This window comes from Larus michahellis, chromosome 7 (assembly GCF_964199755.1).
Source record: "Larus michahellis chromosome 7, bLarMic1.1, whole genome shotgun sequence".
NCBI classification, from domain to species: domain Eukaryota; kingdom Metazoa; phylum Chordata; class Aves; order Charadriiformes; family Laridae; genus Larus; species Larus michahellis.
Window position 1 is genome coordinate 3274060 of NC_133902.1, and position 27412 is coordinate 3301471.

The 27412-nt window shown below is 51.0% G+C and overlaps 3 protein-coding genes across 4 annotated transcripts in view; all 3 read right to left on the bottom strand.

Moving 5' to 3' along the window:
- Positions 1–2978, bottom strand: part of GUSB (glucuronidase beta) — a 12160-nt gene extending 9182 nt beyond the window's left edge. The window contains exons 1-3 of one of the 2 annotated variants that reach the window (XM_074595815.1): positions 2316–2978; positions 553–741; positions 10–191 (exon numbers count right to left, since the gene is read on the bottom strand). In XM_074595815.1, coding sequence (XP_074451916.1) covers positions 10–191; positions 553–741; positions 2316–2642 — 698 coding nt within the window. In that variant the 5' untranslated portion in view covers positions 2643–2978. The remainder of the gene's footprint in view (positions 1–9; positions 192–552; positions 742–2315) is intronic. The other variant, XM_074595816.1, reaches the window with a different exon arrangement.
- A 1405-nt stretch (positions 2979–4383) lies between these two features.
- Positions 4384–13725, bottom strand: LOC141746077 (argininosuccinate lyase-like). The gene is made up of 16 exons (XM_074593839.1): positions 13532–13725; positions 11311–11505; positions 10271–10354; positions 9887–9943; positions 9530–9627; positions 8817–8894; positions 8438–8515; positions 7953–8005; positions 7466–7528; positions 7134–7248; positions 6390–6474; positions 6152–6211; positions 5808–5891; positions 5456–5536; positions 5099–5205; positions 4384–4625 (listed from the first exon to the last, which is right to left on the bottom strand). Exons 1-16 carry the CDS (start codon positions 13553–13555, stop codon positions 4475–4477), a joined length of 1413 nt encoding a protein of 470 aa, XP_074449940.1. The 5' UTR covers positions 13556–13725; the 3' UTR covers positions 4384–4474.
- A 4445-nt stretch (positions 13726–18170) lies between these two features.
- LOC141746078 (argininosuccinate lyase) lies at positions 18171–26692 on the bottom strand. Its single transcript, XM_074593840.1, has 17 exons — positions 26615–26692; positions 26419–26481; positions 24783–24977; positions 23863–23946; positions 23479–23535; positions 23125–23222; positions 22412–22489; positions 21913–21990; positions 21716–21768; positions 21315–21377; positions 20983–21097; positions 20233–20317; positions 19992–20051; positions 19648–19731; positions 19365–19445; positions 18882–18988; positions 18171–18408 (listed from the first exon to the last, which is right to left on the bottom strand). Exons 2-17 carry the CDS (start codon positions 26428–26430, stop codon positions 18258–18260), a joined length of 1401 nt encoding a protein of 466 aa, XP_074449941.1. The 5' UTR covers positions 26431–26481; positions 26615–26692; the 3' UTR covers positions 18171–18257.
- Positions 26693–27412: the final 720 nt, after the last annotated feature.

The following is a 27412-nucleotide window of genomic DNA, read 5'->3' on the forward strand; positions in this document are numbered from 1 at the left end:
ACAGCTCACCTTGTCTTGTCATTCATGTACTGAATTGACCCCGGAGGCAGGGTGTGGGGTGTCAGGGTGTTGTTGAGCGCGACAGTGATGCGGCAGGGGATCCCTGGGCTGCCCTGGACGATGCTGCTTATATCTGCTTCAAAAGGGAGGTGGCCCCCTTCGTGCTCCACAACTTGCACTCCGTTGACCCACTGCAGGAGAAGACACCCGTGAGCCCAAGAGGGAGAGTTACTGGGGTTTTGTGGTATGCGTAGCAAGGAGATGGGAAGGACCCAGGTCTGGGTCACGTACAAGTGTCACTGAGACACATGGTTTGGGGATGATCCTGTAGCAAGGAAATGTTTTAATTACTAGTCCTGATATTGGAGGATCGGAGAAGAGAGACGGGGTAAACATGGTCAAGTTCCTGGCTGGAGGAAAACAGCCAAGAGGTAAGAAAATAGCAAACTGATATAAAATCTAGGAAGAGGTCTGTTTGCTGAAGAAGTCACAGGACAGATTTTAGCGCAGTGTGATTTTGGAAACACATGGACAATTTCCCATGCAACGTACCACGATGGAGTAGTAATGGGCACTACCGAAACGGAGCACCACTCGGGTGTTGAGGTTGTCCTGGAGCCATCGGAGAGGAAGCAGCACCTCTTTCTCATACCAAACCCAGCCGACGTAGTTCTCCAAGCTGGGATCTTGAGTGATATCGTTGAAGCTGGAAGGCACCGGCATGTCAATCACGGGACCGGTCTGGCAGGAATTGCACAGAAAGGGAAGAAACAGATCATTTACAAAAACAAATTTTACTCTCTTGATTGTCCAACCTGTACTGCTGGACGTGTCCCCTTCCACTGACAGCCTTCCAATCCCTTTGCCAAGTGGAAATACTTGGGAAAACCTATTTAGAAACTGGTGTGGTCCTATACAAGTCCTACTTGATACCAGGCCTGTTCCTAGAGGAAGAAGCTGCTCATATCCTTTTTCCCCTCCTGATTTATGATAGGGAACTGCTTTTATTAATGGCTCTGGTATTGCAGAATCAGAGAAGTGTGGGGGGGGGGGGGAAAAAAATGCCCAGGTCATTGTTTCAGCCTGGGACTTCCCACAAACTCCAGCTGTTTGGTGTGCAGTGCTGGTGTGCTGTCCGTTCACTGGCCCAGGGTGCTGCGTGGCAGGCTGGGAGCCTACCCTGGAGCAGGAGAGTGGGAAAAGTATCAGATATTTTGGGACAGATCCTCCAGGTAAGGTCCATGGAGACTGTCTGGGACAAGTCCAGCCTTTGTCACTCCCTGAAAGCAACACAGATTCCTCAGGATTGCGAGAGAGTCAATTCACTTGCTTATTTTTAATATGAGGATTATAGGCAGGCGGTGCTGTACTACACTCAACACTGAGGAAATCAGATGCTATTGCAACATAAAACCGTTCATTTTTAGCACCTGCTGCACTCATGATGTTGCAGAAATGAGCGCTGCGGCAGCGCACAGCTGGAGAGCTTCCCCTTTCCTACGGAAACCTTTCCACGGGGAGCGGAACGAGGAAGGTCCGGTCGCCTGGGGATGAGCATCACGCGCGTGGCTGACTCAGCACCGACCTGCAGGGACACTCAGCGCCCTTGTCCGACACCAGAACACCCCAGCAGGAAAATCCCTGGGTGGTGAAGTGGGTTTTCCAGTCTCTACAGGATAACCTTTGGTGGGGATGGCCGTAATGTGCGTCTCCTTCAAGGAGATTCTCTGATGGCTGAAGCAGGCTGAGCCCGCACTTCTCAGCCCTCCTTTAGCGGGGGGCACAGCCCAGGATCCCGCTCCTCTGCCACTCTCTTCCCAAAACCGCTAGCAGCACAGCGTCTTCTGCAATTTGGCAAAAAGTTGCCCAAAGGGCCAAAACAGAAGCCACGAAGGACGCCTACATTTTACACGTAGAACACATAACTTCTTTCTTGTACGTTATGGTGTTAATTGCACAACGGATTTCAGTTACGCTGCAACTTGTTTATCTGCACGTGGCTACTTTGGAATAAATAACCCCAGAGTGCCCTTTCCAGGCACCTTTTTTGTTTATTCTGTGCTGCAGAGGACAGGTTCGTGCTGTGCCAGGCCAGCCTTGCTTTGGCAGCGTGGGAGCTGGAGGTGGCTGTAGTTTGAGGAGCAGCTAATCAGAGCCGGTGGGTAATTAGCGAGCCTTTAAAGAAAACCCTCTGCAGAGAGACAAGCCCGCTGGGGAAGGGAGGGGGAAAGGCCGCTGTCGGGAGGGGGAGGCAGCCCGGTGTGCAGGGGACCCTTCCCGGGAGGAGACCCCCCTCCCCGCCCGCCCCGCGCTACCTGCCGGAGCGGCCGCCGGTACCAGCGCTGCGCGAAGCCGGCGTCCCTGCCCGGCGAGAAGTCGGCGCGGAAGCTCCAGAGGCCGCCGAGCTCCTTGCGCTCCCGGGAAGGGGTGTCCCGGGGGTAGAGCATACCTCCCGGCGGGGCCGCCGCCCGCCCCAGCCCCGCCAGCAGCCCCAGCAGCAGCAGGCGGCAGCCCCCCGCCATGCCGCCGGCTGAGGCTCCCGCCGCCATCTTGGTTGTGGGCAGTACCGGGACGGGCAGGGCCCGCCCCGGCGGGAGGGGCCGCGGCAAGGCCCGAGCAGGGCCCGGGGCTGCCCGAGCCATCGTAAAGACGCTTGCAGGGGTTGGGCTGTGTCTAGGATTGCTGGATTTACGGTGTCTGTGTGTGTTTCTTTTATTTCATTTATTTCTTTCTTTTAGTATATTTTATTTTATTTATTACCCCATCCCTGGAGGGGTTCAAGGCCAGGTTGGACGGGGCTCGGAGCAACCTGGGCTGGTGGGAGGTGTCCCTGCCCAGGGCAGGGGAGTGGAACTAGATGGTCTTTAAGGTGCCTTCCAGCCCAAACCGTTCTATGATTCATTTACTTGCTTGCTTACTTACTTTTATTTATTTTCAGAGTCACTTGTTGAAGCAGGAGGGTAAGGAGTTATTGGAAATTGCAAAGAAGAGCACCGAAAACCAGACAGAGTCTTGGGGACGTGAAATCTGCGTTAGAAAACCATGCCTGAACTCATCTGTGCAGCATGGTAACCTTTCCTATTCAAACCACATCCCTCAGAATTTTGTTAGGAATAAAGCAGGATGGAGAAAAGTGTCACAGGGCAAGGGAGGACGGAAATGCCATTGGATTGATTTTAATTTTACAGTAGGTTTATTTGTAGCCTGTGTTTGTTCCCTGGATGAGAACATGTACCTCCATGTGCAATAAGCAGCTGTCAGTCATGCTCTACCTGATTCAATTACAGAAGCAACAGCTCAGTTCTTTGCAGAACAATGAAAGGCTTGGTGACATAAGGATATCAGAAAAGTGGAGGGTTGAATGGGGACTACCAGTGATAATGAACTATTTATTTAAGGTAGAGATTGAGATATGATAATCTGCTAAAACCACCTTCTTTTTTCAATCAGCAGGGCCACACGTTACGCAGCATTGACCCCCAAGATGCTGAACAGTGGCAGGTAGGAAGAGGCGAAAGTCTAGTTGGCTGAGACGTGTGAAGGTACGGACCCAGTATGAAAAAACGGGGGAAAAGCTTATGAGGGGAAAGAAAAGAACCGTGAGGGAAGGAGGAGATAATCCCTTCCTCTGAGGCTGTTGCCTCTGCACCTGAATGAAGTGTACATAATTGATTTCCCTGCCGCAGCCAACTTAGCTGGAAGGTGAGATGAATGTACTAAACCAGAGAAACATGGCAGTAAGCAGGAGGGGACTCAGGGACTTCCTGGCACTTCATTCCTCAAGTAAGACTTTTCCTGGTCTTCGTTCTGATTTTACTTCTGTAAGGACAGAAGGGAAGATGGTAAATTAGTTTTGTAAGAGGCAACAGCAATGCAGTGCCAGGGCTTTTTTTTTTTTGAAGCACTTTGCACCAGGTAGCTTGGAGGTAAATCAGGGCACATGTCACACAGAGGAAGGAGCTGGACCTGGGACCTTGCAACTCTGTGCTTCGGAGTAAATGAGAGCCAAAGGTGGTTTTGTGACGGACTGGGATGACCTGCGGGTTAACCTGTTGGCTAAGTTCTAGTGTCAGGGAGAGAGGAGATTTATTTTTTTTCCTGCCAGAAGGAAGGCAGGGAAACATAATCCTAGAAGGAGAGTGAGATGTGGCGTGTGTTGCAGATGTCGTACCAAGCATCTCTCTTTGTGGGCACGCACAAGCCTCCCTCAACACATGCACTGACACTCCTGCTGCTCTCTACCTACTGGGTCTCTAGAACTTGACACTCCATAAACCAGCTTCACTGCCAGGTTCACACACCAATGAACATTTCCCCAAGCCTCACGAGGGATGAGGAAGCCCAGCTCAATGAAGTCCCTTAGAAGAAACGACAAGACAGGAGTTTCAGTGAACTATAATACACCCCAGTGTTTATTAACTCCAGATTAGTGTGAAAGGCACAACGCTGCATTCACGGGATATCTCCCCACACTCTAAGCTTGTTCCTTCAGCTTCTTCAGCAGCTCCCTCAGCTGCTCGATCTGGGCAGTCACGCTGCTCTTGGCGGTACCACCCATGGCCGTGTACTGCTCCACGCTGTTGACAACGTTGAAGACCTGGGAGACGTCGCTGCCAAAGAGGGGGCTGGGGAGGCAAAGAGAAGAGGTGTCAGTGGAGAGGGCCGCGTGCCGTGGGCTGGCCTTACACGCTCAGTGCCTGCAGAGAGTGGAGACAGAGCCCTTTTCCAAGGAGAAAGGCCTCTTGCAGCCCTGTGTCTGCACTTCTAGTGCCTGGCAGTAGCTGCTCGTGGCAGACCAAAGAGTCGGCTCCAAGGGGAGCGCGAGGGAGTTTAAGCCAAACTCCTCTGGAGGAGGAGCTTCCTCCGGTCCCTCCCGATGGCTGCTGCCCATGCGCCCATGGAGCTGTGTGGTAGTGATGTTGTCCCCTTCAGTTACTTGAGGCCCAGCAGTAGCTGCATTGATATTCAGGCCAGGAGGATTTTGGGGTGCTGTCTGGTCCAGGCATTTTGGGGAAGGGCACCATAAGGAGGCCCATACGAAGGGAGGCTGATACCTGTCTGTTGAGGGGGGTCGTGGCAAAATATTAGTGATACAAACCTGATGCTCTTCAGGTCATCCAGGCTGAGATTATTGATGGTGATGCCTTTGGACTCGGCAAGGTGGACGGCCTTCCCAGAGGCAGTGTGGGCTTGTCTGAATGGCATCTGCAGTGAGAAGCAGAGGCCGCAGTCAGTGACCAGGCAACTGGGGTGCAGCCTCAAAGGAAAAAATGGATGTGCTGTCTGTTTTGGTGGGCTTGTTTTCGCTTAGGGTAATGCCATGTGAATCCAGGTTTGGTGACCCAGAGTGATCATCACCTGGGGACAGAACAGAAGGCCTCATCTCAGGCCCTCGCTGAGCAGTATTCTGTGCATTCAAAGAAATCACAGCTCCAAGTCTCTCTCTGATACTTACTCCTTTACGAACCAAGTAGAGAGCCAGATCAGTAGCCAGCATCTCAGGGCTTAGGGCCTTCTCCATGTTCTCCTTGTTGATCTGCAGAAAGGAGGGTCAGAGCAAGACACTATCATCAGCTCCTCGTTCGGGACACGTTAGTGGTCACAGTGAGGGGACTTAATCTAGAAAGGATCTGGCTCTAAAAGGACCCTCTGACTTCCTGAGCAACTGACATTGGGGGCCTTAATGAGCAGTGTGGGTGAGGCACTGAAGAGCCTTCATCTTAGGACCAGTGTAGAGCTCTCTTATGCGTTTCACTCACAGAACGTGTCCACCAACCGTGTTCAATAATGAGCGGCTGAAGCCTTACCTGGAGGGTAGAAATCACTCCAGTGGCAACCTGGAGCACGGCATTCAAGGTGTCCACAACATCAAAGACGGCCTCCTTGTCCTCCTGCGTGAGAACAGAGATGGAAATTGCTCTAAGCCAACCTGATGCAGCCCAAAAGCCCAAAGGCAGCCCGGCCATCACAGCAGGCGTGTCATCCCAGGGGCTTCTGCTATGGCTGGGGTGTCAGCTGCAGCTTGCCGTGCCTCAGCCCCTTCCTCCGCATCCCACACACAAGCAGGGAAATGTAGTGGCAAGACTGCTCAAGAGGAGAAGACGGCTGTGTCTGCTCAGAGAAATGGAGCGAAAACTAACACGTGCTTTACCTGCAGGTCCTTGTTGTAGGTGCTTGGGAGTCCTTTGAGAACCATGAGAATAGCAGCCAGCTGCAGAGAGAAACAGGCGAGGCAGTGAGTTCTAGGAAAAGCAGCGCCTTGTCCCAGCAGAGGCTCAGAGTCTAAACTGGGCAGACCCTTGGCTGGTTTCTTCTTGATGAAGAAAGCAGATTCTTCAGCCCCAGTCTGAGCAGTTTCCCCACCCCACTTCTTTCTTTAGCAGGCTCACCCGTCCGAACACGCGGCCAGCTTTGCTGCGGATCAGTTCCAGGCTATCGGGGTTCTTCTTCTGAGGCATCAGGCTGCTGCCAGTGCTGAAAGAAAAGTGTGTGCAGGGTAACGGTGAGTAAGACCCCCAGTCCTTACTGACACAGGTCATGCAGCATACTGGTCCAGCCCTCCAAGGGTGATAAGTAGGTCCCCCTTCCCTGGACACCTTCCTAGGGTGTAGGAAAGCTGTGAACTGAGTTTCTCATGTTTGCCAAAGCAGAGCCTTTGTTTTTGCAGTCTTGCCTGGAGCTACCACACACCCCACCTCTCAAAGAGGAGGCAAAAAGGAAGCTTGCCCCCAAGCTCCTCCAGTGTTGGTATCAACAGGCCAGGCTAAGTGTTGCTGTGAGCTGGGAGAGGGAGGGCTGTGGTTGTGCCACCCTGAGAGACAGGAAGTCTGCTAGGATTGCAAAGCCGGCTAGTCAAGGAAGGGCTTTGGCTGGCATTCCCAGCAGAGGAGGAAGTTCTCTCTGCCAGCAGTTGCTGGGGAGGAGGAGCGTCTGCTGAATGCAGGCTTGGTTGAGTTGCCAGAATGAGAAATAAGTGGTCATTACTGAGGAATATTCACCCTAAGGCTGCCTTTCTGCCAGCTTTCTAATGCTGTGTCAGCCTTGTGCAGCAGGGAGACCCCAACCACTGTCTCATTCTCCCAGGTGAGGAAGGACTGAGGGAAGGGCTCTCTGCCCAGAGATGAAAAACCTACCTGTAAGCATCAGAGAGGGTTAGAAAGCCAAATTCGCTGGTACTGTAGATGATGAGATCTTCAGCCATCTTGCTGAGGTGGATCATCAGCAGGGTGGCAGCAGAGAGGAATTCCACTGCAGAGAAAGCAGGAAGTCAGGACGTGAAAAAGGTGCTTGTTTGCTTGGCAACCCAGGGAGCCCTGACTGGAGTTTAAACATGAGCAAACACATTTTCTGTATAAATACTCCTGGTGAGGGATTTCAGTCCCCTTACTAAAGGGGGTTTACTGGGAAGGTCTCAGAAGCCTGCTTCGAAAACAGTGGTGGGAAGAAGTGATTGAGTTGTGCTTACCCACAAAGTCTCTCTCGCTAACGGCATCCATGCTGTTCAGGCTGATGGTAGCAAAGTCCAGCTCTGTAAGGAAGGTGACGGACAGAGGAGGTCAGGCTTGGCATTTCTGGAGCTTGAATGCAGCAGGATGCCCCAGCATGCAAGTGACTGTGAGCCCTCGAGTAGTCGCAGGAACACAAACATGCTGAGCAGGGTTTTGTTATTATCCCCAAGCATGCAGCATGCAGCAGAGGTAGTTCTGTTTATGCTCCCAGGCTACAGGCTTCTACTGTAAAAATCCTTCTGGCTTACGGAGTCATTAGGAGCTGCCTCCCACCTCCATCATGGAGCATCAGATCATATTCATTTTTTGTATTTATTACCCTCTATCCCTACGTTAAAAGGCTACAACACATCCAAAATAACAGCAGGATGATGTATCAATGCTTCCCCAACTCCCAGATATTATGATTAGTCCTGAGCCACTCAGTTAGAGAGAGACATTTACCACTACGCAGAAGCTCTCTGTCAATTTCCAGTGGGTTGCCAGCCAGAGCACCGCTGCCAGGGGAAAAAGAAACACCAGTCACGCATGGTAGCCTGCACACTCCAACCAAAACAGCTCTAGCGGGCAGTAATGACACCTCTCTGAAGGCTTCCCTCCCGCAGTTCATTCTGGTGTCACACAGTGTGGCCTGAGGCTCAGCAAACTCTCAACTCTGGACTAAACCAGAAGATCTCTTCCAAAGAAGAAGGTTTGATTGATGAAAGCTTTGTAGTTCTTGATTTCAAGAAAGAACAGTATCTCTGTGGTGAGAGTCTTCTCTTTAGAACAGTCTTCTCTTTGGTGAGAGAAGCAAGGCTTGTGCCCCCACAGCTATGCAGCGCAAATGGCATACAAACCCCAGTGGTTCAGGGGACATAAAGATCTGCTCCTTAGCCATTTCACAGAGCAAAGTGAGACTTTAGCGTTTCACAGAAAGTAAACTTTACCTTCCCAAAGGCAAGACGTTGATCCTCCTCTTCACCTCTCCCAGACGCTCAGAATCACGGGTCAGTGCAACAGCGTGGCTAGGAGAAAAACATCATGACAGGTGAAGCACCTGAAGTCAGAAAATGTCACAAGGACCAAGAGGCAACTCTGGCCAAAGGATGGAGCATACAGCGAGTTGACATCCACTGCACACCCAGTGCTTGAGTCCCGGGTTGGTCAGAGTCACACAGGGAGTTCCTGTTCCACTTTGCAAGGCTAGCGCCGGTTTGTCACCACCCCAGGCTGCCCCCTCAGAGGATGGTGCACTTCTAGGCTCCAGCTGAGCAGGGCCCCAAGGGTGGAGGAGGCTTCCTCCAGCCATGTGTGAAAGGTGGTTACCTGAGCAAGAACTGGCTCCATCTGATGGGCTGAGCTTTCTGCAGGTGGGTGTAGCCAGGCAAGATAACATCGATTTCTCTGCATGTGAAAGGAGAGAAAGAGGTGAGCAGGATAGAGGGCAGTGGCAGGAACACTCCAGGGTTTCCTGGCGAGGTCATGAAGAGAACTTCTTTAGCCTGTGTTGGTGCTGATTTTTATTTATGTCTTCCTCTCCCTGTCACCTGCTACCTAAGTATACCGGGTTTATGGTCCTGATCGTCCAGTGTGGTGTGTCTGCCCAGGCCTCCATGGAAACTTGTCTGGTACGGTAATCCCTCTGTGTCAGGCAGATTGCCCTGTCCACCACCGTTTGGGAGTGTGGTTGGTGAGGAGGAAAGTTAGACAGGACTGAACACAGCTGGGCTTTTCTCATACATGAGACACATTAAAGTTCCCCACTCCTTCAGATGGATTTGGCACCTTCTAAAGTCTTGTGTGGACCTCCCACCTCAATTCCTTTGCCAGGACACACTGGGGGAAGAGGAAGGTCTCTGTGACATGAACTGTGGAGAAAGAGGGTCCGTTGTCTTTCCCTGTGCTGTCACCCACTGCCTGCCTGTAACTTCCTCCGCAGAAGACCCTGCTGCTGCCCTGGTTGGCGTCAGTCAAAGAGCAAGCCTAGAAGTCTCCTGCCCGTGCAAGAGCAAGGCTGGGGGATGTGGAAAAGGACTTACATGGCAGCGCGTTCCACCAGGGTCTTAATGAGCTGCAGGAGGTGAGTGGAGATGACGGAGAGGGAGTTCTTCATGAAGAGCTTCAAGTCAGTCACAACCTGGATGAGATTGGCCACAGTCAGTCAAAGCAGAAAGGGACATACTTAGTGACTGGCCACTTTGATTGCAAAGTGAACTCCTCCTTCTTCTGTAGGATGGGACGGTGCATCTTCCTCTCATCGTTTGGTCATTTTGATGTGGTAATGCCACTATATCTTGCTCTCCAGGAAGACAGCCAAAGCCATTCTGGTCCGAGGTCTCCTGAAATGGGCTGGGGGAGGAGTACAAAGGCAAAAAAAAAAAAGATTCTGTACATACCTGATCATTCCTGCTTCTTCCAGTGTGCAGCTTTCCAGCTATGTCTCCAATCAGCTCCTGAGGACAAGAGGAGGATTTCAATCAGTGTCTCTGTATCTAAAGAGGAAACTCCGCCTGAGCAGACCTCCTCCCTGCCTGGAAGGGACTCAGCTCTAGCATCCTGTGAGTAGCCATGGGATCTCTTCTCGGGAAGGGCAAGTTGGGGTTCTATGCTTGTACAGTGCCCCTTCCACAAAAGTGGTCTTGGAGACACTTGATTGTGCACCTGGGGTTTCAGTGCCACAAGGTCCAGAGGAATTTCACAGTGGGAAAGAGGTGCACGCACTTAACGTCAAGCAGATCTAGCTACAGAGGAACAGGAACAAGAGGTTAGAGGACCCAAACCTTTAGTCTGCGTTCGTTGGCAGTGTGGATATCCTCATCGCTTTGTTTCACCACAAAGACTCCTTTAGACCATTCCTCAGAGATCTACAAACATCAGCAGAAACACCAGTCAGCCACTACTCGTACCCTGCTGCGCATGAGGGCTGAAATTGTCCCCAGCAATTACCAACTTCTGCTGTCCCAATGGAAATGAAAGTGTTGGGTCTCACGTGAGCTCTGACACTCCTGTTCTTTCAGGCCAAGGCTGGCTGCTTGCTGTATCCTGATATTCTATGCTGCACTTGGTGGGATTCATCTCTCCACCCGTGATGATCCTGCAGCGTTATGGCCACAGGAGGATTTACACAGTGCAATGGGAAAGTGAGCTGAAATGTCAGTGATTGCTTTAGCATCGGCCACAAAGATTTTCCTATACGAACATTGTATAGAGTCACCAGCGTCCATGCTGGGTGAGCAACAACAATGGATATTTTAGAAAAGCGCTTAGCTGCTGACTTCTCTTCACCCCTATACAATGCTATGCGTTGCCTCCTACTAACTCAGCCAGCCAGCCTCAAAAGGATCCCAAGTGCCAGCAGAAAAAGAATAGTCCTACCTCATGCTGAAACAATTCCTGGTGAATGTTCAGTCTGAGGAGGAGTGTGGGCACACTGAGCACACCTCACCGAGGCAGCGGGGCTGCCTTACTGAGCACTGACAATGTGCACATCGGGGCATCAGGCTGTCACTGGGGGCTTGTCAGCCGGTTCACGTCCTACTGCCGGGCTTTGGTGCCCTTAGCGGGAATCAACTGGAGCATCAATCCCCTGCCCAGAATGCTTCCAACTGTACCAAGTGCAGTACACCTGGGCCTGCCATGTCCGTGATTTCGTACAGCATTCCCTTTCACAAAGCACCTCAGCACATGCCTAGATCTAAGGAATAGGACATGAGGACATTTAAAGATGCTTTTTGGTACACCAAACAGGGGGGCTACTACAGATGCTGTCAGGTAAGAAGCCATTTCTTCCAGCACACATGACAGTTTGTGAAAGAAATACCTTTTCCAGGCCACTCAGCATCTTCTCCAGTTCGGTTTTAGATAGGATCCCGGCCTTCTCCAAGGCTTTGGCATACGCCATGCTCCCCTGGATATCAACTTCAGCCAGTCTCTGATCAGTGGTAATGGAAGCGTTGAGAATCTCCATGACTGGATCTGTGCTTCCACTGAATCTTCCTCCCCAAAGTTTATCCCCCTGAGAGAGAGGAAGAAGCAAACTAAAGAGGCCTAATAACTTCAGTTGTGGTCCTATGCATGTAATATCCAGTGATCTAGTTCTCCAATAAAAAGGCCGTGTTCAGCTCTGTCCTTTCTATGTGGTAGCACCAACCAGCAAAGCCCCTGGATTTCAGGGCCTTTGGCAAGTAATTGACGAGGTGGAGAACACGTCACTGTCATTTAGCCCTTGAGGTGTCAGGTCAGGCTCAGGAATCCTCCAAGATACTTTACCTTTGCAGGACTCTGCAGGGAGTCCTTGAACTGAGTATCAGGGCATATGCTGGAAGGCCAGCATGGGTTTCTCTTTTGAGGCAGCTGCAGGTCAACGACCCTTTCATAGCCTTTTAAAGCAGGGGGGAACGTAAAGTGGTCAGTAAGGAATATAGTGAAAGCTAGTATTCTCTAAGTCCTTTTTGTGCTGTTGGTCTAACAGAGAGATTTTTCTTTGATTGACAAAGAGCTCTAGGCCAGCACAAGCCACATTATGAAGTCTTTGAAGTTATCGTTTGAAGCATCTCCAGAGTCCGTGATGTACTTGCAAGCTTTGGCATAAGCTTAGCATAAAACTGGTTAAGGTGTAGAATCCAGAAAGGGAGCTCTGGGTTCCTTTCAGCACCAGGAATGTTCAGAAAAATAAATCAAGAAAAAGAAATTTTTAATCGCATAGGAACAAAGGTTGGTTTTCTACACAGACCAAGCGTATAGTAACCTCACGCACTTGAATGTGTCATCTACGTGGCTACTTCACTGGGTGAGCCAAGACAGGTACACGATTCCAGCTGTGCATCACAGCAGGGTGCGTGTAAGCTTTTTTCACCACTGACTCAGCAGCTGAATGGCTTCGCTAGCTAAGAGCCGTGTATGTCACTTGGTCAGAAGCTTTTTTGCTTGCCCTGGTAGGATGCCCCCTGAAGCCCTAACTCTGGCAAACTTGCACTGAAACAGGTAGGAATTTTACTCGTGCAGAGACCTTACAACTTATCCAAGATTTCAAAAGCCCTCTAGCGGGCACAAAAAAAGGAATGGGAGAACATTTAAAGGAAGGGGAAGGGCATAAATACGAATCTACTTGATTATCTAAACACCCCTGTCAGTCTCTCCTGCTGTGCACCATAGCCACCGTGGACAGCAAGGCGCTGGCGCGACAGTTGCAAACTGATCTGTGCCAGGGCTTTATTAGCCAGACAAAGCACTGTTGAGTAACCTTAGAAACTTTTTCCCTAGTGACTGTCTCCCCACGTCTGCCGATCCCTGCTGAAACAACATGCCTGAGAGGACAGCAGGAGAGAGCCTACAGAGGTAAGAGCGTAGGCACGTGTTTTTTGATATCTTTAGGGCAGCTTTGTCAGAAAGATGAGGGAAGGCAGAGGGGGAAATCAGAATTGAAAAAGAAAAGTGTTAGAGGTCCTCATCATGCATGTGGTGCCTGCAGGAACACGACACAGGCGATGCTAATGTTAAGGCCAGTAGCTGAGGCTAAGTAAGCGCTTAAATGGGGAACCGGTACATCTACGTGTATCTTCAGTGTTACAGGTTTCCACCAAATGAAAAGGAGGGTCAGCAGAAACATTGCAACAGATACATTTGCAATCGGGAAATCAAAACCGAAAGATTAACTTTAGCTAGCTCTAGGACTAGGGAAGTGGCTAGTATGGTCTGACAGCTGATGGACCCTTCTCTGCAGCCTGGAGCAGAGGAGGCCAGGGTGGTAGTGGCCATTTGGAAGGCAGAAAGCGTGACTTGCCAAGACGACTAGTCACATCTCGCCTACCAAGCACGGAAACTGAAAATGCAGCTTTTGTACGGAGAAGTGTTTACACAAGCTGCTGTAAAGTACGTCCTGCCTAATGCAAGTCGGCAGGAACGAACCCCGTTGGTTATTTCTCTCTCCCAGGGAAGAGCCTGGAGGAAATGGCAGGGATTTAGATTTTTAACTCAGTTTTGCTCACGTCTGCCAGAGCACCCCCAGACTGCCCCTCCGGAGAAGCAAAGTTCATCCTCACCTCAGCTGCCATTTCGGACGACATTTTCCTGGTGTGCGCAGTGATCCTGGCAACCGGCGCAACCTGCGGAACAGCGAGGTGAGGTCAGGCTTTGGTGCCGGTCCCAGGTCCCGCTCACCTGCTCGGCCGCGCAGCCCCGGCTGGTCGCTGGCTTCTCCCCGGCCCCGCCGCCCCGCTTTTACACGCCTCGGAGCGGGGCTGGCGGCTCGGCCCGCCCCGGCGGGGCGGGGTGTCCCCGGGACCGGCCCCGCTCCGGTCCCCCCTCCCCGTAGCACCCCGCAGCGCAGGGATGTTTCTGCTTTGCCTGAGGGAGTGTGCTGCTACGGCATAGTTTTTTCCCTGTGCACTGTCAGAGCCTTTGAGCGAGTGCGGGAAGTACATCCCAGTTTTCTTGTCCCCTTTTGGGTTTTTCTCTGGCCCTGTTGTCACGGGACTATGGGATAATTCAGGTAGGAAGGGAGCTAGTCCAGCTGTCTTTCCTATCTTCTTCTCTGTCCTACTATTCACCCCCTTTCTGAGTTGAAGATGAAGTCGAGGGCACAGTGGGATTCCAGGTTTAGGGCGTGCTGCTTTCTGTAGTGGAGGGGACGCAGGCGAGTGACATGGCTAGCATCAGGCAGCCTCTGGCTACCCAGCCTGAATGACCTAGTACTTTTGCATCTGGGTTTCCAGTGTGCTGCCTTCAATATCAGTCCAAAACAAGGCTCAAACTCTCTGTCTGGATTCATAGCCAGCTATTAATTCAGTGCTTCTCATACAGTTCCCTTATGATCATTTTTTTCTGGGATAATGACCCTGTTCCCTTTCAGAATTTCAGGCTTGCAGATGCACAGAGCATCTCTCTGAGAAAGCTCCTTGAACCATTTTGTTGCCAGATTCCTTCCTCATCTGAAGTTCCTAATTTTTGATGCTTCTCTTGACACGTTCGTCTTTTATGGGGGCTAGACAGGGGGTCAGTATTTGGCAAAATATTAAGGACTAGCTTTACATTCAGAACGAATCATATACAGCGAGAGGCTTTCCCTTGTGGTGTTTGTGATACGGGCTCACCTGGCTATGTGGAACATGCACAACCCATGCAAAGATGGCACAGCTTTCTCTCTGAAGAAACTGTACAGAAATTGCCCCAAGTGAAAAAGGGAAGGCAGAGGGTGCCCAAGGCACTGCGGCCAGGAGGGGTGAGAGGGTACCCCCGCTGGTCCTGGCACCTCTCCCTAGTAGACTATTTGTGACCCACAGGGTCCTTTTTTCCCACGTAAAGGGAAAATGGGACCTCTGTTGCACTTTCAGAGTTCCCCTGTATCTGTTTTGCTATTTGTGTTTTCATATCATTAACCCTATGTATGTGTGGTAGCTGACAGCTTTGATTTCTTAATATTACCTGTATTTAAACAGTGTTACATAGTTAAATATAACAGTGAAAGCTTCAGTTTCTGTTCCATTAGTTCCAGGCCTCTTTGTATTTTTTCCACTTATCTGTATGTGTATCTCTCTGTAACGTGAGGAACAGAAATGGTTGAAGAATCACGATGAGTTGGTTTGTGTTGCCCCTGTCAAAGGGGAGTCCAGTCTCGATGGACACGTTGGGATATTGCTGTCTCAAATTCACCCATGGTGCCTGCAGGGGACGTTGCAGTCACGCAGTGCATCTGTTTTCACAGCTCTCTTGTGGTGGCAGAGAAGTGCTATTAGCTCATCAATAGAGAGCTAGGGGATAAAGAGACCAGGCACAGTGATTTGTTTAGGAGGCAAAATAGTCAGTAGGAGTTTTCCAGAGTGTAAAAGCTGGTTAGAGATCTTTTCCTTTGGGGGATCCAGTGAAGAGTTCACTACTTTTTGTAATGTTTCGAAAGCCCTTCTGTAGGTTTGTTATCTGCTTGGGTGTCAGATCAGAATTACGTAGCCGTCTGGGGAGAGTCTCAGTAGCTCATGATCAGCCTACGTGAATTCTTGGTTTAACTCCCTTCCTGCGATCTGTAATGGAGCAGGTATTTAAAATCAAATCCAAGCCACTGATCCTTTTGTCTATACAGATCTTCCTGTGGTAAGGGACAGGGCTTTAAAATCCCAAATCACCAGGAGTCATAGTAGGGTGATGGTGAAAGTCTGAAGATACTGTGGACCACACACTCCTGTAATGTCTGTGGAGCTTCAGAGACCTCCACAGGTCCCCAGGTCCCTCCCAATCTAAATTATTTCACAATTTTAAGAAAAGGGTGGATGGGTGGGAAGTACCAGTGATCATAAACTACTCATTTGAGTAGGAAACTGACGTGATAATCTGCTAAAACCTCCCTTTTGCTTTCAGTTCAGCAGGGCCCTGTGTTGCTGAGCACTGGTCAGGAGGAACAACGCCAGGCGTTTGCTGCTGGCAGCGAGAGAAAATCTATTCATCTGAGGCCACTGAAGGTACTGAGCAGGAGCTGGAAAATACAAATAGGGAAAAAAAAGGGGAGTGGCATGGATCAAAAAAGCTTGTGGGAGGGGGAAAAAAAAAACCTGTAGGGTGGAGATGAGGAGATATCCCTTCTTCTGACTCTGTTGGTGTTGGGTACTGGTGTCCCCTCCCTCTCTTGCTCCGTTCTTTTGTCAGCTAAATACGCATAAGTGATTTCCTGGCCACAGCTAACCTATCTGGAGAGGGAGACACAAGTGCCAAAACAGAAACAGAGCAGGAAGTAACAGAGCAAAAACAAAGGAGATTTATGGAGTGGTAATTGAAATGTGCGGTTCTTTAAATGCCAGGAGAACAGATCGGGTTTAGGGCCAGAATAAAGGGAGACCGAAGTTGGGGGGAAGTGTTGAAGAAGGGGAAGTTCTGTTGCTGGTTCTCCCACATGTTTAAAGCACAAACGCTACAAAGGTAGGATGAAAGCAGTTTGTGTCTTTTGGGGTACTTCGTTAATGGCAAGAGATGTAGCTCATGGCAGTTAGTACTTAACCTAAACCCGGCGAGGCAATGCTTGCGCTACTGCCATTACCTGTGTGGGTTACCGAGTCTTGCAGTACTGAGTCAATAACGTGTTGCTGCATTAGCGTGGGGGGCAGGGTGCTGAGCAAGACGCCAGCTTTAAAATGCTCTGACAGAAAAGAGATTGCCCGTGACAAAACTAGCGCTACTGTGCTGTGGGTGCCAGGTTCAAGCTGATTTAGAGCTTAATGAAAATCGCCCCACCTTCCCTGTAGACAACTGTTCTTTCTCTGCCTTTTGAATCAAGTAGCAGGCATATTCCATCCAGAAATCACTTCAGAACAATAGTGGGGATTAATGTTTTGAGTGTTTGTTTAATCAAATGTTTTAATCCATTGAAAGACACGAGGTTGCTGCATTCTCATTCCCCAAGTAAGGCTTTTCCTGGTCTTTGTTCTGGTTATATTTTTGTAAGGACAGACGGAAGATAGAATAAGGTTTGTGAGAGGGAGCCAGCCACGCCAGTCTCTTTTCAAGCATTCTGCCCCAGCTAGCTTGGCCTGGGTCACACAGAGGAAAAAACTTGACCTGGGGCCATGCAACCTCTGTGCTTTGGTGGAAACCAGAGCCAAAGGTGGGTTTGTGATGGGCTGGAATGACCTGTGGGTTGACCTGCTGGCCAAGTCCTTGCCTAAGACTACGCAAGTTTAGGTGCCAGGTGGTGAGGAGACTTCTTTTGGCCACTTAATCCCCCTTGCCAGAAGGCAGGCAGGCAAGTATACTCCTGTGAGGAGGGCAGCGATAGCTGGAGATGTGGCATGTGTTACAGATTCAGTATCAGGTATCCCTCTTTGTGCACACCCACAAGCCTCCCTCAGCACATTGTGTAGCCTGTTCTGGCACTGCTGGATCCAGCCTTGTGCTGCGTAGAATCAGAATTATTTCAGTTGGAAAAGACCCTTAAGATCACCAGGACCAACTGTCAACATAACACTACCAAGTCCACTACTAAACCATGTCCCTCAGCACCACGTCTACACATCTTTTAAATCCCTCCAGGGATGGTGACTCAACCACGTCCCTGGGCAGCCTGTTCCAATGCTTGACAACCCTTTTGGTGTGGAAATTTTTCCTAATATTCAATCGAAATCTCCCCTGGTGCAACTTGAGGCCCTTTTCTCTCGTCCTGTCATTTGTTACCTGGGAGAAGAGACCAGCACCCACCTCGCTACACCCTCCTTTCAGGTAGTTGTAGAGAGCAATAAGGTCTCCCCTCAGCCTCCTTTTCTCCAGACTAAACCCTAATTTCCTCAGCTGCTCTTTATAAGACTTGTGCTCCAGACCCCTCACCAGCTTCATTGCTCTTCTCTGGACACGCTCCAGAACCTCAATGTCTTTCTTGTAGCGAGGGGCCCAAAACAGAACACAGTATTTGAGGTGTGTTCTCACCCCTGAGTGGTGCCGAGTACAAAGGCACCATCACTTCCCTAGTCCACCACCCTCCTGTTCAGGAGATGCATTTTCAGGTCTTGTGTTGTAGACAGACACTCCTGCTGCTCTTTGCCTACCAGTCCCCGAGAGCTTGAACACCCCATAAACCATCTCCACTGCCAGGGAGGGGAGAGCCCTCATTCTTTCACACTAGTGAACGTTTCCCCAAGCCTCACGAGGGATGAGGAAGCCCGGCCCAATCTTGCCCCTAAGAAGAAAGACGCAAGACAGGAGTTTCAGTGAACTACATACACCCCAGTGTTTATTAACTCCAGATTAGTGTGAAAGGCACAACGCTGCATTCACGGGATATCTCCCCACACTCTAAGCTTGTTCCTTCAGCTTCTTCAGCAGCTCCCTCAGCTGCTCGATCTGGGCAGTCACGCTGCTCTTGGCGGTACCACCCATGGCCGTGTACTGCTCCACGCTGTTGACAACGTTGAAGACCTGGGAGACGTCGCTGCCAAAGAGGGGGCTGGGGAGGCAAAGAGAAGAGGTGTCAGTGGAGAGGGCCGCGTGCCGTGGGCTGGCTTTACACGCTCAGTGCCTGCAGAGAGTGGAGACAGAGCCCTTTTCCAAGGAGAAAGGCCTCTTGCAGCCCTGTGTCTGCACTTCTAGTGCCTGGCAGTAGCTGCTCGTGGCAGACCAAAGAGTCGGCTCCAAGGGGAGCGCGAGGGAGTTTAAGCCAAACTCCTCTGGAGGAGGAGCTTCCTCCGGTCCCTCCCGATGGCTGCTGCCCATGCGCCCATGGAGCTGCGTGGTAGTGATGTTGTCCCCTTCAGTTACTTGAGGCCCAGCAGTAGCTGCATTGATATTCAGGCCAGGAGGATTTTGGGGTGCTGTCTGGTCCAGGCATTTTGGGGAAGGGCACCATAAGGAGGCCCATACGAAGGGAGGCTGATACCTGTCTGTTGAGGGGGGTCGTGGCAAAATATTAGCGATACAAACCTGATGCTCTTCAGGTCATCCAGGCTGAGATTATTGATGGTGATGCCTTTGGACTCGGCAAGGTGGACGGCCTTCCCAGAGGCAGTGTGGGCTTGTCTGAATGGCATCTGCAGTGAGAAGCAGAGGCCGCAGTCAGTGACCAGGCAACTGGGGTGCAGCCTCAAAGGAAAAAATGGATGTGCTGTCTGTTTTGGTGGGCTTGTTTTCGCTTAGGGTAATGCCATGTGAATCTGGGTTTTCTGGGATGTGAAGAGGGGAGGCGTTAGGAGGTAAAACTCCACCTGTAAATTACTACCAGGTCCACCTGGCAGCAGTTCCACTACTTGGGATACATGTAAAAAATGGGTTTCCAGCTTTCGTGTTTGTTGACCCAGACTGCTCATCACCTGGGGACAGAACAGAAGGCCTCATCTCAGGCCCTCACTGAGCAGTGTTCTGTGCATCCAACGAAATCAGAGCTCCAAGTCTTCCTCTGATACTTACTCCTTTGTGAACCAAGTAGAGAGCCAGATCAGATGACAGGATCTCAGGGGTCAGAGCCTTCTCCATGTTCTCCTTGTTGATCTGCAGAAAGGAGGGTCAGAGTGAGACATTATCATCAACTCCTCCTTGGGGACACATTAGCTGCCATTGGGAGCCATAATGAGCAGTGTGGGTGAGGCACTGAAGAGCCTTCATCTTAGGACCAGTGTAGAGCTCTCTTATGCGTTTCACTCACAGAACGTGTCCACCAACCGTGTTCAATAATGAGCGGCTGAAGCCTTACCTGGAGGGTAGAAATCACTCCAGTGGCAACCTGGAGCACAGCATTCAAGGTGTCCACAACATCAAAGACGGCCTCCTTGTCCTCCTGCGTGAGAACAGAGATGGAAATTGCTCTAAGTCAACCTGATGCACCCCAAAAGCCCAAAGGCAGCCCGGCCATCACAGTAGGCGTGTCATCCCAGGGGCTTCTGCTGTGGCTGGGGTGTCAACTGCAGCTTGCCGTGCCTCAGCCCCTTCCTCCGCATCCCACACACAAGCAGGGAAATGTAGTGGCAAGACTGCTCAAGAGGAGAAGACGGCTGTGTCTGCTCAGAGAAATGGAGCGAAAACTAACACGTGTTTTACCTGCAGGTCCTTGTTGTAGGTGCTTGGGAGTCCTTTGAGAACCATGAGAATAGCAGCCAGCTGCAGAGAGAAACAGGTGAGGCAGTGAGTTCTAGGAAAAGCAGCACATCATTGTCCCAGCAGAGGCTCAGAGTCTAAACTGGGCAGACCCTTGGCTGGTTTCTTCTTGATGAAGAAAGCAGATTCTTCAGCCCCAGTCTGAGCAGTTTCCCCACCCCACTTCTTTCTTTAGCAGGCTCACCCGTCCGAACACGCGGCCAGCTTTGCTGCGGATCAGTTCCAGGCTATCGGGGTTCTTCTTCTGAGGCATCAGGCTGCTGCCAGTGCTGAAAGAAAAGTGTGTGCAGGGTAACGGTGAGTTAAACCCTTGTCCTACAGACATGGGCTAAGATAGACGATGCAGCATACTGGGCCAGCCCTCCAAATGTAACACATAGATCCCCCTTCCCTGGACACCTTCCTAGGGTGTAGGAAAACTGAGTGTGCAGAATTTCTCATGTTTGCCAAAGCAGAGCCTTTGTTTTTGCAGTCTTGCCTGGAGCTACCACACACCCCACCTCTCAAAGAGGAAGCAAAAAGGAAGCTTGCCCCCAAGCTCCTCCAGTGTTGGTATCAACAGGCCAGGCTAAGTGTTGCTGTGAGCTGGGAGAGGGAGGGCTGTGGTTGTGCCCCCCTGAGAGACAGGAAGTCTGCTAGGATTGCAAACCTGGCTAGTCAAGGAAGGGCTTTGGCTGGCATTCCCAGCAGAGGAGGAAGTTCTCTCTGCCAGCGGTTGCTGGGGAGGAGGAGCGTCTGCTGAATGCAGGCTTGGTTGAGTTGCCAGAATGAGAAATAAGTGGTCATTACTGAGGAATATTCACCCTAAGGCTGCCTTTCTGCCAGCTTTCTAATGCTGTGTCAGCCTTGTGCAGCAGGGAGACCCCAACCACTGTCTCATTCTCCCAGGTGAGGACAGCTGAGGAGAATTACTCCCCAGAGATCAGAAACCTACCAGTAGGTATCAGAGAGGGTTAGAAAGCCAAATTCGCTGGTACTGTAGATGATGAGATCTTCAGCCATCTTGCTGAGGTGGATCATCAGCAGGGTGGCAGCAGAGAGGAATTCCACTGCAGAGAAAGCAGGAAGTCAGGACGTGAAAAAGGTGCTTGTTTGCTTGGCAACCCAGGGAGCCCTGACTGGAGTTTAAACATGAGCAAACACATTTTCTGTATAAATACTCCTGGTGAGGGATTTCAGTCCCCTTACTAAAGGGGGTTTACTGGGAAGGTCTCAGAAGCCTGCTTCGAAAACAGTGGTGGGAAGAAGTGATTGAGTTGTGCTTACCCACAAAGTCTCTCTCGCTAACGGCATCCATGCTGTTCAGGCTGATGGTGGCAAAGTCCAGCTCTGTAAGGAAGGTGACGGACAGAGGAGGTCAGGCTTGGCATTTCTGGAGCTTGAATGCAGCAGGATGCCCCAGCATGCAAGTGACTGTGAGCCCTCGAGTAGTCCCCAGGAACACAAACGTATCTAAGTGTTACACTGACTCGGGTATTTGTTATTAGCCCCAAGCATCCAGCGTGCAGCAGAGGTGGCTCTTCCTGCTCCCACCCCACAGGCATTGCAGTAAGAAGCCTTATAAAAGAGAGGCTTTGGCTCCAGGACAGTGCGTTACGGTGCCATTGGGAGACATGTGTTAATGTTTCCCTCCCTCCTGGGCCACTCAGTTAGAGAGAGACATTTACCACTACGCAGAAGCTCTCTGTCAATTTCCAGTGGGTTGCCAGCCAGAGCACCGCTGCCAGGGGAAAAAGAAACACCAGTCACGCATGGTAGCCTGCACACTCCAACCAAAACTAAGCTCTAGGAAGCAGGGAAGGCACCTCTGAAGACATTGCAGAGCAAAGCGAGGCCCTGTGACGACACAAACGGTAGACTTTACCTTCCCAAAGGCAAGACGTTGATCCTCTTCTTCAGCTCTCCCAGGCGCTCAGAATCACGGGTCAGAGCAACAGCATGGCTAGGAAAGGACATGAAAAGTCATAAGAGATGAAGCATCTGAAGTCAGAAAATGTCACTTTCCTTTCCCAGCAGTATGCTGACACGCCTGGAGCCCGGAAAGCCCTCTTGAACAGAAAAGGCTTGAAATGGAGACTAGGCACTTAGGCACTTAGAAGTGGAACAGCTAGCAGCCATACAAGCTTCTCCATGTGACCCCATTAGCTGAGATGTAACTCTGGCCAAGGGATGCAGCGTACAGGGAGTTGGCATCCGTTGCCCACTCAGTGCTTGAGTCCCAGGTTGGTCAGAGCCACACGGGAACATGGGGAGCTTCTGTTCCAGTTTGCAAGGTTAGCGCTGGTTTGTCACCACCCCAGGCTGCCCCCTCAGAGGATGGTGCACTTCTAGGCTTCCTCCAGCCATGTGTGAAAGGTGGTTACCTGAGCAAGAACTGGCTCCATCTGATGGGCTGAGCTTTCTGCAGGTGGGTGTAGCCAGGCAAGATAACATCGATTTCTCTGCATGTGAAAGGAGAGAAAGAGGTGAGCAGGATAGAGGGCAGTGGCAGGAACACTCCAGGGTTTCCTGGCAAGGTCGTGAGGAGAACTTCTTTAGCCTGTGTTGGTGCTGATTTTTATTTATGTCTTCCTCTCCCTGTCATCTGCTACCTAAGTATACCGGGTTTATGGTCCTGATCGTCCAGTGTGGTGTGTCTGCCCAGGCCTCCCTGGAAACTTGTCTGGTACGGTAATCCCTCTGTGTCAGGCAGATTGCCCTGTCCACCACCGTTTGGGAGTGTGGTTGGTGAGGAGGAAAGTTAGACAGGACTGAACACAGCTGGGCTTTTCTCATACATGAGACACATTAAAGTTCCCCACTCCTTCAGATGGATTTGGCACCTTCTAAAGTCTTGTGTGGACCTCCCACCTCAATTCCTTTGCCAGGACACACTGGGGGAAGAGGAAGGTCTCTGTGACATGAACTGTGGAGAAAGAGGGTCCGTTGTCTTTCCCTGTGCTGTCACCCACTGCCTGCCTGTAACTTCCTCCGCAGAAGACCCTGCTGCTGCCCTGGTTGGCGTCAGTCAAAGAGCAAGCCTAGAAGTCTCCTGCCCGTGCAAGACCAAGGCTGGGGGATGTGGAAAAGGACTTACATGGCAGCGCGTTCCACCAGGGTCTTAATGAGCTGCAGGAGGTGAGTGGAGATGACGGAGAGGGAGTTCTTCATGAAGAGCTTCAAGTCAGTCACAACCTGGATGAGATTGGCCACAGTCAGTCAAAGCAGAAAGGGACATACTTAGTGACTGGCCACTTTGATTGCAAAGTGAACTCCTCCTTCTTCTGTAGGACGGGACGGTGCATCTTCCTCTCATCGTTTGGTCATTTTGATGTGGTAATGCCACTATATCTTGCTCTCCAGGAAGACAGCCAAAGCCATTCTGGTCCGAGGTCTCCTGAAATGGGCTGGGGGAGGAGTACAAAGGCAAAAAAAAAGATTCTGTACATACCTGATCATTCCTGCTTCTTCCAGTGTGCAGCTTTCCAGCTATGTCTCCAATCAGCTCCTGAGGACAAGAGGAGGATTTCAATCAGTGTCTCTGTATCTAAAGAGGAAACTCCGCCTGAGCAGACCTCCTCCCTGCCTGGAAGGGACTCAGCTCTAGGATCCTGTGAGTAGCCATGGGATCTCTTCTCGGGAAGGGCAAGTTGGGGTTCTATGCTTGTACAGTGCCCCTTCCACAAAAGTGGTCTTGGAGACACTTGATTGTGCACCTGGGGTTTCAGTGCCACAAGGTCCAGAGGAATTTCACAGTGGGAAAGAGGTGCACGCACTTAACGTCAAGCAGATCTAGCTACAGAGGAACAGGAACAAGAGGTTAGAGGACCCAAACCTTTAGTCTGCGTTCGTTGGCAGTGTGGATATCCTCATCGGTTTGGGTCACCACAAAGACTCCTTTAGACCATTCCTCAGAGATCTACAAACATCAGCAGAAACACCAGTCAGCCACTACTCGTACCCTGCTGCGCATGAGGGCTGAAATTGTCCCCAGCAAATACCAACTTCTGCCGTCCCAATGGAAATGAAAGTGTTGGGTCTCACGTGAGCTCTGACACTCCTGTTCTTTCAGGCCAAGGCTGGCTGCTTGCTGTATCCTGATATTCTATGCTGCACTTGGTGGGATTCATCTCTCCACCCGTGATGATCCTGCAGCGTTATGGCCACAGGAGGATTTACGCAGTGCAATGGGAAAGTGAGCTGAAACGTCAGTGATTGCTTTAGCATCGGCCACAAAGATTTTCCTATACGAACATTGTATAGAGTCACCAGCGTCCATGCTGGGTGAGCAACAACAATGGATATTTTAGAAAAGCGCTTAGCTGCTGACTTCTCTTCACCCCTATACAATGCTATGCGTTGCCTCCTACTAACTCAGCCAGCCAGCCTCAAAAGGATCCCAAGTGCCAGCAGAAAAAGAATAGTCCTACCTCATACTGAAACAATTCCTGGTGAATGTTCAGTCTGAGGAGGAGTGTGGGCACACTGAGCACACCTCACCGAGGCAGCGGGGCTGCCTTACTGAGCACTGACAATGTGCACATCGGGGCATCAGGCTGTCACTGGGGGCTTGTCAGCCGGTTCACGTCCTACTGCCGGGCTTTGGTGCCCTTAGCGGGAATCAACTGGAGCATCAATCCCCTGCCCAGAATGCCTCCAAGTGTACTGAGCGCAACTCAGGGAGGCTACTACAGATGCTGTCAGATAAGAAGCCATTCATTCCAGCATGCATTACAAATATGAAGAAATAAATACCTTTTCCAGGCCACTCAGGATCTTCTCCAGCTCAGTTTTAGATAGGATCCCGGCCTTCTCCAAGGCTTTGGCATACGCCATGCTCCCCTGGATATCAACTTCAGCCAGTCTCTGATCAGTGGTAATGGAAGCACTGAGCATCTCCATGACTGGATCTGTGCTTCCGACAAACCTTCCTCCCAACATTTTATCCCCCTGCAAGTAATGAAGTTAAGAGGCATGTTCAAAACTTACTGATATATCCCCTAAAAATCAGTTAATGTCCGTCCCACTCTTTATCCAAGTAAAACTGAGAACATAGTTCAGGAATGGTTTTTCTCTGCTGTACTATTAAGCATAAAAGGCGTGGACTTTAAGAGCTTTGGCAAGTAGTTGTAGAAGCAGAGAACATGTCATTGTCACTAGAATTTAGCCCTTGAGGTGTCAGGGCTGGCTCAGGAGTCCTCCAAGATACTTTACTCCTGCAGGTCTCTGGAGAGAGTATGGCCTGTCCTTAAAAATTAATATCAGGGCATATGGTGCAAGATCAGCATGGATCTGTCTTTTAAGGCAGCTGCTGATCACTCACTCTGTGGTAGTCTCTTGGCAGGGAAAAAGACATGAAGAGAGTGAGGGATATAGTGACAGCTAGTATCTACTGTTACTTGAAATAATAATTAAAAAACCCCAGTCTTTTAGGGAGGCTATATGAAAATATCTGGTTGACAAAGAGCTGTGGGGCACAGCTCTAGAACAAGCCACGTGCTCTAAAACAGTCCTGTAACTATGAAGCGTTTGAAGTTACCGTTTGAAGCATCTCCAGAGTCCACGATGTTCTTGCAAGCTTTGGCATGAGATTAGCACAAAACTGGTTAAGGTGTAGACTCCAGACAGGGAGGTCTGGGTACCTTTCAGTATTACAAATGTTAGGGTAAAATGAAACGGAAAGAAAAAAACCAAAACACCACGGCGTCAAGCTACCCCCGAGAAGGTCTCTGAAGCAGCGCAGCGCCGGGCTACCACGGACAGCGGGCGGCGACCGGGGCCGGTCCCGGGTCCGGTGGCCACCGGCCGGCGGGGCTGGGGCCGGTGAACCGGGCAGCCCTTTGCCCAGAGACTGTCTGAACCAGCCAGCCTGAGAGCAGGAGAATCATAGAATCGTTTTGGTTGGAAGAGACCTTTAAGATCATCCAGTCCAACCGAGGGCAGGGTGTAGGCACAGGGTGCCGGAGATCTATTTTTGAAGCAGGTTTGCCAGTAGGAGCTTCGTAGGGGTTGAAATCGGAGTTGAAAAAGCAAAGGTTTTGCAGCTCCTCGCTGGGAAACCAGTCCCCTGGGGCAAGTGGCAGAGGGGATGGGGCGGGAAAGGCCAGTGCTGGGGTGGGGAAGAGGTATCTCAGTATATCTTCGAGGTATCTAAGTCTGTATCTTCGCTACTGTGGGTTTTCACCAGAATCAGAGGTGGGTCATCAGAAATATTGCAGCAAATATGTTTCCTGCTGCTTTCTCCATTTAAACCCCAGGAAAACAAACCAAGTAGTGAGAAGCACCCAAACGAGCCTGGCAGGTTGCGGAGCTGGGGTTACCATGCAGTTGAGTTCGCATCTACTGGAGCACCCCGAGACCACCCCACCAGAGAAGCAAAGTTCGCCCTCACCTCGGCTGCCATTTCGGACGACGTTTTGCTCGTTTGTGCAGCGATCCTGGCAACTGGTGCAACCTGTGGAACAGTGAGGTGAGGTCAGGCTTTGCCTCCGGTCCTGGTGTCGGTGCCAGTCCCGGTCCTGCTCCCCAGTCCCGCTCCTGGTGCGGAACGAGTCCCACGTCCCCGGCGCCCACCCGGTCCCGCTCACCTGCTCGGCTGTGCAGCCCCGGCTGGTCGCTCGCTTCTCCCCGGCCCCGCCGCCCCGCTTTTACATCCCTCGGAGCGGGGCTGGTGGCTCGGCCCGCCCCGGCGGGGCGGGGTGTCCCCGGGACCGGCCCCGCTCCGGTCCCCCCCATCACACAGCCCCCTTCGCCCTTCCCACCCCTCTCCTGTCTCCGGCCCTTGCTCGATCAGGGCATGATTAGCAAGTCCGGGAAAGAAGTTTCTCTGGAGGCAGGGTTGCTGCAAGGAGGAGGGTCGGGAGGGATGCTCGTGTGTCGCTTGTTAGTGAAGTTATTGGTGTAGCTTTAGGCAAGTGCTTCTGCAGTGCCAGAGTGTCTTCTGTGGGGTTTCCTGACAGATCAGCTCCTTTTCTGGGAATATCCCTGTACTGAAAGAGTCACATCACTCTGTGTCATACCCCTCTAATGAGTAATCTTTGATATGAATGTAATTAATACGATGGCTGGGGCATCATTGTTCTGTCCCCGTTGCCAGCCCAGCAAACACACCAGAATAAAATACACGGGAGCTAGTTGCTCTCTTCCCGTTTCTGTGTGTGTGAGACTTGTAAGATGCTGCAGCGCCAGCTTTGGGGCTTCCCTTCTGTCACCAAGTTGCGTGGGGTCACTTTTGCCAAGAGGCTCCTGTGAGCCTCAGATTGTGGCTGTGGGGTGAGAGGTTGTGTCCAGCAGCCTTGGCAAATAGCCCATATCTTAAACTCATCAAACCCTAAATATCATGGAAGTAAAGAACCGATTAAAAATACAAGAGAACTTTGGGAGCA